The sequence below is a fragment of the Protomyctophum bolini genome (assembly GCF_963924005.1).
Source record: "Protomyctophum bolini genome assembly, chromosome: 7".
NCBI lineage: Eukaryota > Metazoa > Chordata > Actinopteri > Myctophiformes > Myctophidae > Protomyctophum > Protomyctophum bolini.
In genome coordinates, this window is record NC_137868.1 from 36,807,241 (window position 1) to 36,824,885 (window position 17,645).

The window sequence follows — 17,645 nt, forward strand, 5'->3', positions numbered from 1 at the left end:
GAGTGATACAGTGATGATTGCTTTATTTATATGTATTTCGTTTTACGTTTTACTTAAATATCCAGACTAAGTATTATTACTATTTTATTTTATGTGGGCGGGCCTATAATTTTGTTTAATTTAATGTATTAATTTATTAGGCTATCTTTTGGTTATAGCAGTCATCCAACGTATGTGCTACCTACCTGTATGAGTGACGTGACAAATAAATAATTGATTAGATTAAGCTGCTGATCTTGATTTTTATTTATTTATAGGCCGACGTGTTCATTGTATTGATTTGGAAAACCACATCCGACCTATCATCTTTAGAAGATTAGACTCTCGGTATGTAGGCTACCGCCTACCGCTATTTGGACATTGTATGTGGAAAAACGATAAAATAAATGATCTATACTATACGTTCGAGGGTATATCTATGTAAAAATGCCTGTCTGTCTGTCTGTCTGTCTCTGTGTCAGTCGCAGTCAGCTGTCAGGCCCTTAGAGTATACTCTAAGGTCAGGCCGAGCATGAACAATGTAACATTTATACAGTGAGGAGATACCGGTAGGCTGCTTTTATTTTGGAAACAGGTCAGACTGTAGAAACTGCAACAAAAAAAAGGGGGATCTACAAGATATCGACGCGGCGCGGGGCGGCGCGTCGATAGCTTGTAGATCAGCTCTGTTTTGGCAGGCTATTTTTTGAGTGGAAGAAGAGCACTTTCGTCGTCGCGTCGGTCAACTGTATATTTCACATGTTTACACATGATAAATAAAGATAAGATATATATTAAAATATAAAAAATGGGGGCGTGTATGGCCTTAGCGTCCTGCGCCAGCTGTGTAAGTATTTTTTATATTTTTATATTAATGCTAGTAAGTAACTGACGTTAGAGTTTTATGTCCCATAGTGGGCTAATCATTGTTAGCATGTTTTGCTAATGCTGTCGCCATCTCAAGTCTTACTGAGCTAAAAATGAACGTTGCTGTATTGTTGTTGTTGTATTATTGCTGGTATATACTCAAGTTGTAATGTCTTTGTGACTTTGTCCAGGGAAAATGTCATGTAGGTTAGATTACATGAATACATTACATCATTCAGTCCATGTTTCAGTTCAAGGTAGCAGAAACGGTTCATTTGTTCTATACTGTATAAAAAGCCAAACCCTCGAAATTGACAAGAACTTAGAAGACAAGTGTTCTCTCTGAAATATATGTCCTGAAGAGAACTGTCAGAGACCGACATATAGGCACAGGCAGACCGCATGATTTGCATTGGAGATGTTGAGATGTACAGCTGTGTAGTAGCCTACTGTATCTGTGTGGTTCCTGTTCCTGGATAGCAGCCTGTAGTCTGTACTGTACTCTGTATATGTGCAAAATGTGGACCACTGACTGGACCAGAGCAGGAAAGTTAAAAAAGCTACAATCCCTGTAGCCGCAATTTGCAAATCTAGAGTTGCAAATTGCGGCTACAATCCCTGTGCCCCTAGAATTATACATGTCATGTATCTGAACTGGAACACATGAAATAAATGTGTGTAATATCACCCTGGTCTCTCACAATCCAACGCTGAAGCAATAAATAATCCCCTGCCTGGCCAGGGAAGAAGCAGGGCTACTTGTCAGCTAGTGGGTGTCTGACTCCTACCTGACAGCAGGTGCTTAAATGGAACTTGAGAGTAGGGAGACCACTGTACTGTACATGTACTAGTTATTGTATTAACATACTCTACCGATGTACTAGTTATATAATTGTATTCATATTTTCTACCATACAGATGTACTAGTTATATAGTTATACTTGTATTAACAATACTCTACCATACAGATGTACTAGTTATAACTTATATTGTATGAACAGATTCTAACTGTAGCAGATTGCTTAAAATAACTTTTAATGGCCCTGTCCGGCCTAGTGGTCCAGGCACCTAGGCTGCTAAGCCTGACAGCGTGTCGCGGGTTCGACTCCCGATCCCGACGACCGTTGCGGCGTGTCACTCCCCATCTCTCTCTCCCTATTTCCTGTCAACTTATTGTACACTATTTAATAAACTATAAAGGCAGATAAAAGCCCCAAAAAAATCTTAAACAAATAATAAAATAAAAATAATGTTTATTTCATTGAACTAAGTTTCGAATTGCATGGCTTTGGGTGAAATCAGGACACAATAACTGACCCGTATGCCTTGTGACATGAACATGTCATAAACATGCTGATTGCTCATACAGTAGCCCTAGTGGGCATAGTCTCTCGAGCCAGACTGTTGACTCACACAGAAAATGTGAGTATATGGTGGTTCAATCATTAGCTGTTGGCGGCTTGTACACTACAGTACACACTACGTTATTATATCACAAGATCAATAGTAATTGTGTCTATCGCCCAGTCGTTGCGTGAGGCTCTCATCACTGTGGATGCTTGATACTGTCTCTCTCTCTCTCTCTCTCTCTCTCTCTCTCTCTCTCTCTCTCTCTCTCTCTCTCTCTCTCTCTCTCTCTCTCTCTCTCTCGCTCAGGCCTCCTGTCTGTGTGGATCAGCACCATGCTTGCTGTGCGGCTGCTGCCCCTCCTCCAACAACTCCACCATCACGCGCCTCATTTTCTCCATATTCTTGCTTTTGGGGACTGCAGTGTCTGTCATTATGATCCTCCCTGGAATCGAGGCATATCTCAGAGAAGTGAGTTAACTGTACCCTAAGTGCCCTTTAAAGGTATTTTATCAGCGACACAACACCTACAGTACATACTCACTTGGATCTGGTGGCTTGCACTGCACTGTATTCACAGCGTTTCTATGTGTTGCACAGAATAAAGTGAACACAATTCACCTCTGGTGTGATGAGCACGAATGAGTCAGCCAGGCCTGTCAGATTGCCCGCTCCTCCCTACATGCCTGCTCACCTCTCATTGAAAATGAATTTCTAGACGTGTCAGTCGCTCCCCATTTGAAAAGTCCTTAATAACAACACTGCAGTAGGGAAGGGATGACGATGCTAGTCCGTCCTTACTCCTTTCTCCACTTTTGGTACGAAACAAGATACATAGAAAATGAATTCCATGGATTACCTTGGGATTTGAGATATCTTGTGTGCAAGTAAATTATGGTCATGGGCCTTCCCTACTGGTTTTGATGCATGGCCTTCTCTCTAGTGTCACCCTTAGAACAAAGCTTACACTTGCTCACAAGATATCTCATCTGATGGGCAAATTTTCATGACATTTTTTCTGTGAATTAATTTGAATTAACATTTGAGTGACCCCCATTTATTTCTTATTGATACGCTGAAGCCGAAACAAAGCTTGTTTGATTTTTTTGGAGTATGGTGCATGGTTTAGTAGTCTCTTATATTGTTTCAGTAAAGCATAATTGATCTTTTTTCCTTTTTTCTTGCTGACTTCTAGATCCCAGGGTTCTGTAAGGGAGGCAGCACCATACCCATACCTGGCGTGGAAAACCAAGTGAACTGTGATGTCATTGTGGGCTACAAGTCTGTGTACCGGATGTGTTTCGCCATGGCCTGTTTCTTCTTCCTCTTCTTTGTAATCATGTTACGCGTTCGCAGCAGTAAAGACTGTCGTGCCGTCATCCAGAATGGGTAACTGGGCTGTTACAGCTTTATTTCTGTGTAGCATGCTATATAAATGCGCCATTTACCATTTAACATGCATGCATTTCAGTATAATACGGTGTACTGTGTGTGTATGGAACTAAAAAGCAATCAACCAATTCCATTTCCTCTTGAACATATTCAAATTCTGAATATAGGACATTTATATAGTGTAGGACATTTTGCACTAAGTAGATAATAACTATAATGGACAAGGAGAAATTCAGTTTCTAATGTGTTATTTTCAATCCATCTGCCAATGTGCCAATAATAGATTTCCCCTAAAGTTCTGTTGTATATCTTCCAGTTTCTGGTTCTTTAAGTTCCTGATTCTGGTTGGGATTACAGTGGGAGCCTTCTTCATCCCAGATGGAACATTTCATACCGGTACTAACAGTCTTTGACAGGCACATTCACACCACAGACAACACATGGCTATTATTAGGCATAATCGTTGCTGTCGGGCAAATCTCCGTAATTTCACTTTTTGTGTTGTGTGTAAATTAATGGCATACTTGATCATACTACAGCGTCACACAAAAGCATCAAAAGTAGCAGATCTGCAAGGTGGAAGCATGGTGTAAAGTGTTTTGAGCTTATAGATCTGCTACTTTAGATTTTCTTTAATTTCAATCCTGAAAAGTAGCAGTTTTGGACGTTTTCCACCCGACAGACGATATTTATTATTAGCTATTATTTTGCACTTTGTCTTTGGCTTTTAATATTTTTTTGTGTGTAGCATTTTGAATTGCGTTTTTGTTGAAAAGGGCTGTACAAGGAAACTAGTCTTGCCTAGTGAATTTTATTATAGTGCGAGTGCCACTGTAATACATTTTTAATTGAATCGAAAACAAGAATAGTGCACTGGCTTTATCATTCACCAGTGACTGTCTGGGATACAGGCCTATTCTGAGTACAGCCTTTATCATTCACCAGTGACTGTCTGGGATACAGGCCTATTCTGAGTAGTACAGCCTGGGGACATGGGATCAGCTGTATTCATGACGTCTTCATGTATTCAAGTTCTCAGTCGCCATGAATGATTTCAGTTATTTGGATTCCATTGAAGCATGTCGCACAGCGAAAATATAGGTTATTAAAAAAAAAAAAAAGATTTGAGCATTTTGAATGGTCAAACTATCATTTTCTATAAAACCCTAATGGTCTTGTATACTTACTATGAAGCAAAGGTTAAAGCCTCAATCTGTGATATCCTCACATGGTTGGCAGCATGTGGAACATCAGAAAGAACATGACTAGAACACCATCATTTTACAACTGTTTAGGAAACAGCACTTATAGTGTGGAGGGCTCCTTTCACACTGTTCACACATATCCCATAATAATAGGACTTGGCCATACACATTTTGTCAGTTGTAAGATTTAATTTTGCTTTAATCCAACTGTCTTGTTTTTGTTCTGCACCTCAACAACAGTTTGGTTCTACTTTGGAATGGTGGGATCCTTCTTCTTCATCGTCATCCAGCTCATTCTCCTTATCGACTTTGCCCACTCGTGGAACAAAGTGTGGGTGGAGAACGCCGAAGGCGGTGACAATAAATGCTGGTATGCAGGTACGGTGTGGTGCCGTGGGCGTAGTCTTCGTAGGCACTGGATTCATATTACAGACCGTAACCTGGCAGACAATGGAATGTATCAGCTCAGTCTATTATTCAGTATATTCTTACAAACAAGTGCGATCACATAGCTGTCCCAAAAAGTAACTCAGCCACTTTGAACTTATCGTGCATTAGTGATGCCTCAGGTCAGCTCTGGAGTCCAGGACCAGGTGATGCCTTGGAATCACAATCACACATTATTATTGCAATGTAAACTATACAAAACTATATTAGTCATTTTTTATGTACTTATATCAGTACTATGTGCACACTCATTTCCCTGCACAGAGGCAAATACTGTGCCCCCCAAAAACGATAGATTTGAAACTTATACATGTGTGCCTTGATATATTTACTTGCCTGGCGTTGGTCAGCCTTGGGCAGCGAAGTTTTAAAAACACGGAGCTGAACTTTCTGTCCTTCTGTTTTGTACAACACCCTTGCCGTCGCTCCATGCATTCGACTCTTCTCCCTGCTGGCTACCAAGCTGTGGAATGACCTCCCGCCTCAGCCAGAACTGCAGACTCACTCCCCATTTTTCACTGCATTCTGAAAACGCACCACATCAGACTCTACCTCACCCTCTAGCACTCCTTATTTTCCCTTGTATTACATTAACTGATAGATACTAGTTATACTATGCAGATGTATGTTGCTTCAACTTACTTGTTGACATAAACAATTGCTAAAGCTTATTTAGATAACATGTTTTTTAGACAGATGCTATATGCTGCTGTAGGTTTGATGTTTTTTACCTGGTATCCTTGTTACTTTGTAGCACTTACTTGTTGTGGTGTTTGTTCACTGGAGTCCATGGCATTTGCTCTTGCACTTTGTAAGTTGCTAGAGCCGGAATTGTAATGAACCCACCTGCAACTGCAAACCCATCCCACTGTTAGTAGACAGACAGGGATAGATAGATCTCAGCTCATAATTACATTTTTAGAGACAATGCTAGCACTGTAGGCTAGTATTGGCTTTTTCATGTATTTACCCAGGGTAGTAGCTGAGCACGAGTGCTCATTTTCAGCAACGCCCTGCACACACAAAACCTGGGAGCTGACCAGTACAACCACAGTCTAAAGCCCTGCACACACACCGTCTGCGAACGCCGTGCGTCAAAACAGCCGCCTCCGTTATTTTCAATGAACCTATCCCACACCGGCGGCGTCTGACGCACGTTCACGCCTCGCCTCGCCTGATGCTCCGATACGCCACTGTTCTATTTTACAGGCGTTGCCGCGCGGCAACGCCTGTGCCGCATCGCTGCGCACCCGGTGTGTGTTGGGCTTTATACTGTTGGCCACTAAGCAGCCCCACTGGAGCAGTTTGGAGTTCAGTCCCTTACTCAAGGGCACTTCAGCAGTGTTTGGTGAGCGATGGCCATTCACTTTCCCAACACAGATTTCTCCTGCCGGTCAGGGGAATCGAACCAGCAACCTTCCGGCAACAAGGGCACTTCGCTGTCCCTAATAATGGCCGTTAAGGAATCAGAAATCTTAAATCCTAAACCACCACTGCTTAATGGCTTAGCCTTAGGCCATATGATGACTTACCGTAATTGCTTATTTGCTTTGTATGGTTTTAACCACTTAAACCTTGTTGTAACATCAAATAGCGAAAGTAGCCCATCTTTTTCTTTTCATTTTTTGGACAGGACATTACATATGAATGCAACGTAAATACACCGGTTTTAGAAAAGATGCTAGTTTACATCTGCAGTCCCCACAAAAACATAAAAACAAAACAGGCTGACTGGCAGTGGAATACATTACATCTACAGTGCATCTACAATTCTTTGCCTATTATGATATGCCCAGAATAGAGAATGTGGTGTAGGCGTTTTAAGAGGTTTATAACCCTCGGTGTCTGTGTTGTATTGTCTCTGGCAGGTCTGTTGACCTTCACCGTCCTCCAATTCTCCATGGCCTTCGTGGCGGTGGTGCTCTTCTACGTCTATTACACCCAGCCTGATGACTGCACCGAGCACAAGGTCTTCATCAGCCTCAACCTCATCTTCTGCGTCATCATCTCCATCGTCTCCATCCTGCCCAAAGTACAGGTAACAGTAGTACGGCAACATGTCTCGTCTATTTGGCCTCAGCAGTTGACTTGGTGATGTGGGCTTCACAACAATGTGGTGCATTTCTTCTCTGTCCGGTGGAAACCCTCATATGTCCAAGACTGTTACTTTTCAGAATTCAAATGCAAAAAAGGGGGAAAAAAAGAAAATGTAGCAGAGCTGAAAGCTCTAAAGGCAGTACAAGTCGAGATACATTTGTGTGACGCTGTAGTATGGGTTGGGCATTAATTTAACAACAAAACACAAAAAGTTAGAATAATGAGATAAGAGGTTTCTGCCCGCCCCAATGCATTATAGCGCCTTCATCCAAAGCGCTTCACAACATTCATTAGATTGACTGAACAATTGCTAACATATGAAGAACTTGATGACTCACTGAGTCAAAGTGTTTATAGACTTGGCTGGACTTTCCCCCACTAGCGCTGGTTCAACCACAAAAACATGAGCACAGCTTCCAGGAAATACACAATTGCAGAATGTAACACTCTAAGAGAGAGCACCAAGTGAATTTTCCCTGGTAAACAAATAAATAAGAAACATACCAATAAGAGCCAACACTGACTGGAGATCAAACACACTGACTCCACTAATGTGTTTCAGCCAATAAAGGATATGCACGTGACATCATCATTTGATTGCATTAAACAACGTTAAACAACATTAAACTTACCGGTACTTTGTCACTCACTGTGACTTTGCCACTCGATTTCATGTGCATACCCTCTATATTGACAAGATGATCAATTGCACACTACTACTACTACATTGCTGCAGGACAGTGCATTTTTACTGGACATTTACATTGGTGATGTGGCTTTGATCTCAAAGTTTGTGTGTGTGTGTGTGTGTGTGTGTGTGTGTGTGTGTGTGTGTGTGTGTGTGTGTGTGTGTGTGTGTGTGTGTGTGTGTGTGTGTGTGTGTGTGTGTGTGTGTGTGTGTGTGTGTGTGTGTGTGTGCGTGCGTGTGCGTGTGCGTGCGCGCAGGAAGCCCAGCCTCATTCAGGACTGCTCCAGGCATCCCTCATTTCCCTCTATACCATGTACGTCACCTGGTCTGCGATGACCAACAATCCCAGTAAGTCCCTATAGACTTCTATTTGTCTATACAGGCATCTATTTAGTTACTGCCTCTGTCCATGTGTTGTGTGTTGAAATTCTTTATTGGGAATAACCCCTTGAGGTGAACCATCTCGTTTTCAAGGGGGTCCGCAAATACAGAATACATAACAATACGTAACATTATATATCTATATTACAGGCATCTATTTAGTCACTGCCTCTGTCCATCTACAGCAGTGGTTCTCCACCTTTTCAGGCCAAATTGAAATAAATTTTACAAAAGTATTGAGTGCATATATTGTCATACATTTCTGTGTTATTAATCCTTTTTTGAGTGGACTTATGTAATATCCTAGTCTCCTCCGAGGCGTCATTCAAATCGTTATGCATGCTGAATCTACAGTAGACTCTGTACACTTGCTTTTAGTGCACATTTGACGTACTGCAGTATAATGTATTGTAGTCTGTCACCTGTTTCTATTCATACCAAACATTATTCTTGACATCAACCTTGGGGGGTAAAAAAAATGCATCTCAGCTGAGTTCAATTCTAACAGCAAAATGTATCATCAGCCTTGACAACTTCCTCTGATAATTAAACACCCTAAAGAGGTGTTGAGCATATTATAACCATATAATAATGGTAATGCATCCAGAGTACTTTTAGCGTCTTGACTCTCGGGAGGCTGTAGAGCTGTGTGTGCCTTGGCTTGCCTGGCTTCATTAATTAGGCAAGCACATCACAGGCAACAGCTGGTCTTCCATATTGTGCTGCTATTAGCCAAGTTTCCAACCTCATCTGCATTACTAGTGCTTTTGTAAGTCTGAAGCTGAGTGCATAGTGAGTCATTCAGCCTGGAAAACCAGAGGCCCTGGTTGTCGCAGGTTCGATTCCCAGCCAGGCCAGGCCAGCAATGTGTCGACGTGAGTGCCTTATTGGTCGACAGAAAGCACAAAAGTGGGCCACTCGACACAGAAATACAGTCTCTGGACATGTATTAATATAACCTCATAGAGTATATTAATACAATATAACTAGTACATGAAATGTTGAAAAATGTGAAATGGTTGGAGGTGGTCTCCCTCCCTGCTCTTCCAGTTAGTGATTTTCTTTTTACCTTGGTGACAGGTAGGACACCTAGTGGTGGACAAGTAGTACTGCCTGAAGTGCCCAGTCTAATGTTGGGTTTAAATCTCTCCTCGAGACTAATTTCTTTTCTCTAGATTTTAATGTTTGAATATTTGTCGTTTACCTTGTTTCAAATGTTTTTATCTTTTGCTTTGTCCTGTGACTATGTTGTTGCACAGGCCTGTTCTGTTGTTGCCTTACTTCCATATACAGCACTATACATTTTGATTGTTGTAAATGCGCTCTCCCCTGGCCAAGGGGCATGAGCGCCGGTAAACGTTTGGATTTCACACACAGGAGGGCCGGGTTTGAATCTCAGGACATAAAACTTGCTGATTGTGGTTTTGTGAATGTAATTTACACGTGGATGTTGTTCTCAATGGTTCTCAACATCAGGTCCGGGGACCAACCAAGGGTGCCAATGGAACCATTGCGGTTCCATTTGCTTGCATTTTGTACTGTACATTCAGAGTTACATTGTTGTCGCATTGTTGAAATTAAAGTTGAGAATCACTAGTTTAAACGATCTGAAAATAATCAATGTGTGCATTCTGTGTGCAGCACGTCATATTTGCATATTGTGGTGTTTTCAGATAGAAAGTGTAACCCCAGCCTGTTGAGCCTGGTGTCCAACGTGAGCCTGGCAGAACCCACCCCGGGCCCTGACGGCAGCACCGCGCCTCCTGTTCAGTGGTGGGACGCTCAGGGCATCGTTGGCCTCATCATCTTCCTCCTCTGTACCCTCTATGCCAGGTAAGGTTAATGTCTATTCTGTACCCTCTATGCCAGGTAAGGTTAATATCTATTCTGTACCCTCTATGCCAGGTAAGGTTAATGTCTATTCTGTACCCTCTACCCTCTATGCCAGGTAAGGTTAATGTCTATTCTGTACCCTCTATGCCAGGTAAGGTTAATGTCTATTCTGTACCCTCTATGCCAGGTAAGATTAATGTCTATTCTGTACCCTCTACCCTCTATGCCAGGTAAGATTAATGTCTATTCTGTACCCTCTATGCCAGGTAAGGTTAATGTCTAGTCTGTACCCTCTACCCTCTATGCCAGGTAAGGTTAATGTCTATTCTGTACCCTCTACCCTCTATGCCAGGTAAGGTTAATGTCTATTCTGTACCCTCTACCCTCTATGCCATGTAAGATTAATGTCTATTCTGTACCCTCTCTACCCTCTATGCCAGGTAAGGTTAATGTCTATTCTGTACCCTCTACCCTCTATGCCATGTAAGATTAATGTCTATTCTGTACCCTCTAGGCCAGCTATTCAAATTCAATAACTGCAAAAGTAGCAGATCTACAAGCTTGAACCACGGCTGCAGATCTGCTACTTTTGATGCTTTTGTTGTGTGATGTATGAACAAGCATCAAGTCATTAATTTACAAAATATATTTTTTTTAAATATGGTTTCTGCCCGACAGCGACGCTTAGTTCCACCTGTGTTTTTCTCTCGTCATCACTCTCGCTGTCCCTCATTAACTCTTTTTCTCTCCACTGTTCATTTCCGTCGAGTAAAACTATGACGATTTGGTGACTAACACTACATTTATTGACAATTTTCTCAAGAAATTAAAACTAGACAAAATGTTAGGGACGGACTAGTGGAGAAGAAATCCAGCTCAAAACTGTGACACGTTGTGAGCTTGCACATTGGCTATTTTCAGCATGCAACCAAGTCTAAAATCAGCCATTACGGCGACATCATGGCCCACCAACCTACCTTTTAGTCAGCTAAATCTGTACTAAACTGTAGATTTAGCCAAAGAAAACATGTCAAATGACTAAAACTAAATGGAATTTTATTCCAAAGACTAAAGGCCTATTCATAGTCCAGTTTTCGGTGGAGATGTGACCACCGGCGGTGGTTAGTAAAAATCACACCCGTGTGAAGTGAGGGGCGCTCTTATCATCGTACATCGTCCATTCATTGTGGATTTGCTCTTCTACATATGACGTGAATTCCCCAGTCATTGTCAATGGCATTTAATAATATACACTATATATAATACACTATAGCTGAATATAGGAGAGGCTAGTGCCCCTCAAAAACAGAGCGATGTGTTGTGTGAGCGGTGACCACCGCGGCGTGACGCCATGTTGTAGTTTTCGGTGGTCACCTCTGCACCTAAAACTGGACTATGAATAGGCCTTAAAACTAAATCAAAATGTCCTTCTTCTTCTCTCTCTCTCTCTCTCTCCTCCCCCTGCAGTGTCCGCTCTTCCAGCAACACTCAGGTGAACAAGCTGATGCTGACGGAGGAGGGGGGCGGAGTGTCTGGCGGGACGGTGGGGGAAGACGGCGTCCTGCGGGCCGTGGACAATGAGGAGGAGGCCGTGGCCTACAGCTACTCCTTCTTCCACTTCCACCTGTTCCTGGCCTCGCTCTACATCATGATGACGCTCACCAACTGGTACCGGTACGTGTCTCTACGGGGTGTACACGCAGAGCCGACACACCAAAGGTCTGGAACATGCGTTGGTCCGACATGCGCTGCTCCGTGCTAGCGCTTATGGTTAGGTTAGGGGTTTGGATCGTCGGTTCAATAGTATGTCGGAACTAAAGCCTATTCTCTACATCATGATGACGCTCACCAACTTGTACCTTTACGTATACTCACTGTACTGTACATCAGTGGTTCCCAAACCTCTCAGCCCATGGCCCAAAACAGAAATTAGATATTCGCCCCGGGGACCCAAACTATAGTGAAAATAGCCGATCTACAAGCTCAAAACGCGGCGCTTCGCTCCACGTTGTGAGCTTGTAGATCGGCTATTTTCACTACCTCTTAAACAGTTCAATGGTATTCATGGTATTTATCAGATTCTTTTCGTTGATATCTTCATGAAATTACTTTAAAAAAGAAAATCATTGAATTTGCTTTTAATTCAGGAAATGTTATTTTGCTACTTGATTTTTTGAATATTTCTTTAAATAATATTAATTAAATAGATAAAATAAAGGGACCCGTCTGTGACACACAGATGGATCCCGACCCAGTGCTGTATGTACATCATGTTAAACCCTCAATCTTATGTTCAGGACCATAGGGGAGAGGGGGGGTCAGAAGGTCCTGAAAGTCCCTCCACTATTTATAAAGACTATTCAGCCTCTTATCTTTAGGACTGAAGAAGGAAGGCTCTGGAGCTGACATTTAAAGCCTTTTTAAATAACCTAAACCGGCTGCAGGCAAATCATGTGACAACTCACTGCATAATATCTACCATGCCAGGCTACCATTCTCCTCTCTACCACTAGAGGGCACAGGCCTCAATGACATCTCAAAAAGCACCATGTTCAGCATGGGAGAGAGAAATGGCCTGTTCTCAACAAGTAATTACAACACCTTTTGTATTGTTTGGCAGCAACACGTCGCAAGCTTGTAGATCAGCTATTTTCGGCAGGGGGGGGGGGGGGGAAGGGGCCTTACAGACCTTTACAAGCTCAGAGCACGTCACTTTGTTCAGCACTGCGAGCTAATACATATCCATTTGGGGGTCCTAACCTTAAGGTTTGAGCAGTACCAACTGGCCTAAATAGTGAATGGTCTGTCCTGTTGTGTGCTCCGTCCATCCAGGCCAGACACCACCATGCAGGCCATGCAGAGCAGCATGCCAGCGGTGTGGGTGAAGATCAGCTCCAGCTGGCTGGGTCTGGTTCTGTACCTCTGGACCCTGGTCGCCCCGCTCATGTTCCCAGACCGAGAATTCGCCTAGACGCCCTGGTCGTCCACATCATCATCACCGTCGTCATGAAGTGGTCGTATCGTTGCTGTTTTATCCTAAACTTAAGAATTATACTATGAAGGATATTGTAAAGGGTGAAATGTTTGATGATTATTATTATCGTTATTGTTTGAGGTTTGCTCATTTCTGTTGTTTACTCCTCTTGGCTGCTTCCTTTGATCATTTCTGTGAAGTTGTACAGTAGGATACTATGTAATGTCACTTTCACGTTTGCCTTTTAGTCGTCATGCTGCCCATAGTCTCGCGTGGCAAGGCTGTCGCCTCCCACACATTTCAAATGCTTCCAGTCATACATTCTGGAGCAACGGAAGCTCTGTTGATGATCAGAGGATGAAGCGAATTTGATGCCTCCTCCCCGCTTCCGTTTCGTCTTTACCGTCACACAAACGTATCCTGATATTATAGCTCAAAATCATCTAGATCAAGATATTTTAAAATATATTTTAACGGAACGGAAATGACGAACAGATGACAGCTTCCTGCCTCGGGTTTTGGGAGGTGTAGTTCCAGACTCTATATACTATATAGAGTCTGGAACTACAACTATATAGCGGTAGTATGTAGCATTCCAAGATTGTGGAATAGTTGTCTGGCTATGCGAGACTATGCTGACCACAACAGTTTTTCTTTTTTTTAGCCACGCAAAGTAGTTTGATTAACTTTTGGTGATTTCAACAGGAAGCTCAGATACTATATAGCAATGCCTCAGTTATAAGGTACATAAGTAATGACTCTGTAATAAGGTACGCAAGTAATGACTCAGTATAATACGGTACTCGATATCTGACATGTTTCAGTGAAGGGGGGATTCCATCTCAGAGGTAAACAAACAAGGAGTGTGTGTGTGTGTGTGTGTGTGTGTGTGGGGTTTCCCTGATTGGCAAGGAAACCCTCTTCAGAGCCCCCTCTGAGCCTGGGTGTAGCAGTGCGATAAGACCAGGGATGTGGACACACCCTATGGCTCACCACCACACTGTGTCCTCCTTTAGTGTGCAATCTGCAAAGCTTCTTGGCAGGCTTCTGAGCCCCATACACACAACAATGATGACATAAAAAACAACCGCACTCACAAGTAACGGCCTTTTAGTACCGTAGTCTTTTCAGTCTTTTACAGACTACTAAAAAGACCCTTACTTTTTACTCCTCAAGACCCTGAAAATCAATGTGCACGTTCAGCATACACGTGCACGACCATTCATGCATGTTCATGCACGTGCACATGTATACGCACTATAGCTGTCAACGACTGATTTATGCGAACGAAAATAAAAGTGACTACGACTGATTGACAAACATCAGCATCGAATTCAGACTGCTGATTATTATACGGATGCACCGATATATCAGCTTTATGTCGGTATCGGCCGCTATTCGCCTCGTTGACTGCCATCGCCATATCTGCAAATAAGTTGACATTCACCGATGGCAGTTAGCCAAAGTTCAGTTGTTGTGAGGCAGAACGAAGGTAGGATGTCCGCACACCGTTCTTAAGCTCCCAGTAGTATTTTATTAGTATTCAACGTTTCAAGACCCGTCTTGTGAGATTGTACATCTGCTATTTTTGAAAAATCTAATCTAAAACGACACAGATGCTTCCCCGGTAATAATGGGTTAAATAGCGGTATTGTATGGGCCCAGAATGTCCATATCGGTGCATTCCTCCCTAGTGTTGCTGATGATATCCTGAAGTTTACTTCACACCGCTGGGCAAACACTAAATACCACCTGTATGTTGGCAGAATGTTACATGCGCTCTAGTGATGTGAAAAAGGGAATTTGTGTGCATTTCAGTGATGATGTGTTTAAATGGTATTGATGCCGTTGGTACAGTAATTTCATGCATCATATGTTTGCCTCTATTTGAATATGAATAGAATTCTAATCAAATCAGTATATTTTGTATGCATAGTAGTAATGTAGTGAGAATGTTTTTTTTTCTGGGGGAACTTTAATTGTCTACAGACACTACTACACACTAGACTAGAGTTATGTATTAGTTATGTATGTATTAACACCCCGAATCTTTTTCTTTCTGTTTGCTTGTGTGGATGAGTATTGTGAATGGAAATGACTGGCACAATTCTGTCCGATTTATACCGTATGAGGCATGCAGAAAATATAGTAGGTATTTCAATATGTTTGCCCTGCTAATGACTTCATCGGTTGGGATGATGATCCTTCAGTATTGATTCAATGAAGAATTGTCAGCTAGAAGAAATGTTTTCTTAAAAAGTGCCTTTCTATAGTCCTGCGTTTCAAATAGAAAAAAAAACACGCTAATAATTCCTATGCGTACTTCTTGTGCCTTGCCTCAGACATGGTGGTGAGGCAGAAGTTTGCATGCCTCAAGTCTAGGGTTGGGATCTGGACCTGGAGAAACTGCAGGAACCGTATCCAGTATTGAAGGAATGGAATCGGTTCCATCACATTTGGAACTGTTTACGGAATCGGGTATCACACTAGACTAGAGAGCTAGTATGTGGTCTTCACGTGTCTGCTATAGTATACATATACTATACAAATACAATACCGGTGCTTCTCAAACATTTTAAGGACCACCATAACTCTGAGAGTGTACAAATGGAACACTCTCATTTGTACACTCTTACAAACCCCCCCCCCCCCCCCCCCATAGGAATTGTTAAAGGGAACCATTTAGGAATCAGACAATCGTTAAACTCCTAAAGGAGCCCAACCCTACTCAAGGCACAGGCCCATTTCATTCAATGACATTGGAAATGTTTTTTGTAAATAGTGTTTTTAATAAAGAAGTTTCACTCTGATTGGGTACATTATTTGTAATGCCTTCTCACTTTCACAGTTTTTTTCTCTCCAAACTTTGCCCACTAGGTGGAACTCCAAGTCTTTCAGTCATGCTTATTATCTTCCTGTAGGATCAACAATGGACTCTTTATCAGGTGGGTCCCTTTTATAAGCAGAAATAAATGTTTAATTTAATTGTAATAATAATAATAATAATAATACATTTGATTTATAACACACTTTACATTTGAAGGAAATCTCAATGCTACAAGTAAACACATTGGCATAAAAAGTAATAAGTTACAAAGTTGTGAAAACAACTAGGCAAATCATATATTAATTTACTTATATTGATCCTATAAACAATTTAATATCGGTATAGTTTTACCCACTGAATTCCTAATTAACGTTCCAATTTTGGAGCTCTGACTCATGGACTAAGAACCAAAAAGAACTGAACCAGGAACCAACCGGTGGAAAAGAGGTCAGACTGTATACAGACTGAAGTTGCACAGTAAACTCTAATTGGCAGGAAAAGCAACCCTGAGACATTGCACTGGCCTCCAGTTGAATGTGGTGACCCTTTCAGAGACTGCATGCGCTTATCTCCAGAGGCGACTCAGAGCCAGACAGAGTGCTGTCTATCTGGTTTGCTGAGTTGATGATGATAGCGTTCCCCATCAGATTGTTGCTGCAGGGGCACCTGATCCCACACAGATTAGGCTGAGGAGGAGGAGGAGGTCACCAGAGAGGGTTGTTCAGTGTCAGTGTGGGCCTGCTAAACAACAGCCCAACAACTTGTTATTGTGCAATCGCTGTATGTGTGGTGGGTGGTAGGAGGCTCAGTGCCTCACCCCTTGCATTGGTTCCCTTTCCACGCCTTAAAGCAGTGGTTGTCACAAACATGTTCATGTCAAGGAAATGTATATGCCGCAGATGCAGAACCCCATCTTTTTTTGCCAGGTCATCTTATAAGAAATCGTGTTGTTTTGTTCTTTTTGAAAAGAGACTATCTACAATCAATCCATTTTTGATTGATTGATTGTATAACCAAATTATACAGATATATATTATACAATTATATATATTAGATTGTATAATTGAAAATAACCAAAGTATAAAATTCGATTGAAGAGGTTAAATGAGAATTCCAGACTAGCTTTTCATAATAACTCCATCCTGAGCCCACTGCAGCTCCGAGTGTTCGCGGTGGGTTTAACGGTAAATCGCTTATTTTGATGGCTTGAAAATTAATTTAGTTTGTAGACATCTGTCTTTCATAATGTCATATAAATCTCTATTTTGTCCCAAATGGGCTGCCATAATGGGCGATTTACCGTTAAACCCACGGTGCATGCTCGGAGCTGCATTGGGCTCTGGATGGAGTTATGTCACCTGTACCACTCGTTCTTGGATTTGGAAATATAATCACAGATTCTGGTAAGAAAACGGCTAGTCCGGAATTCTCCCTTTTTAAAATGGACTGATTTTGATGCTACATTAACACATTTTGCTGGGTGTGGGGCCCTGGACCCCCAGCTAAACTATATGGACTGCCCCCACAAAAATGTGAATCAGTTAGGCAAGAGAAAGTAAATTAAAAGCTGCAATCCATACGTTTCATTTACCCAGGATTTGAACCCAA

General features: G+C 42.0%; 1 protein-coding gene across 1 annotated transcript in view; it reads left to right on the forward strand.

The window, feature by feature from the left end:
* Positions 1-685: 685 nt before the first annotated feature.
* The window catches only part of serinc2l (serine incorporator 2, like), a 38,567-nt gene continuing 21,607 nt past the window's right edge, over positions 686-17,645 (forward strand). The window contains exons 1-10 of the mRNA XM_080768725.1: positions 686-826; positions 2,503-2,664; positions 3,389-3,582; positions 3,902-3,981; positions 5,031-5,168; positions 7,106-7,275; positions 8,280-8,370; positions 10,077-10,236; positions 11,704-11,910; positions 13,069-16,155. Coding sequence (XP_080624851.1) covers positions 788-826; positions 2,503-2,664; positions 3,389-3,582; positions 3,902-3,981; positions 5,031-5,168; positions 7,106-7,275; positions 8,280-8,370; positions 10,077-10,236; positions 11,704-11,910; positions 13,069-13,207 — 1,380 coding nt within the window. The 5' untranslated portion in view covers positions 686-787 and the 3' untranslated portion in view covers positions 13,208-16,155. The remainder of the gene's footprint in view (positions 827-2,502; positions 2,665-3,388; positions 3,583-3,901; positions 3,982-5,030; positions 5,169-7,105; positions 7,276-8,279; positions 8,371-10,076; positions 10,237-11,703; positions 11,911-13,068; positions 16,156-17,645) is intronic.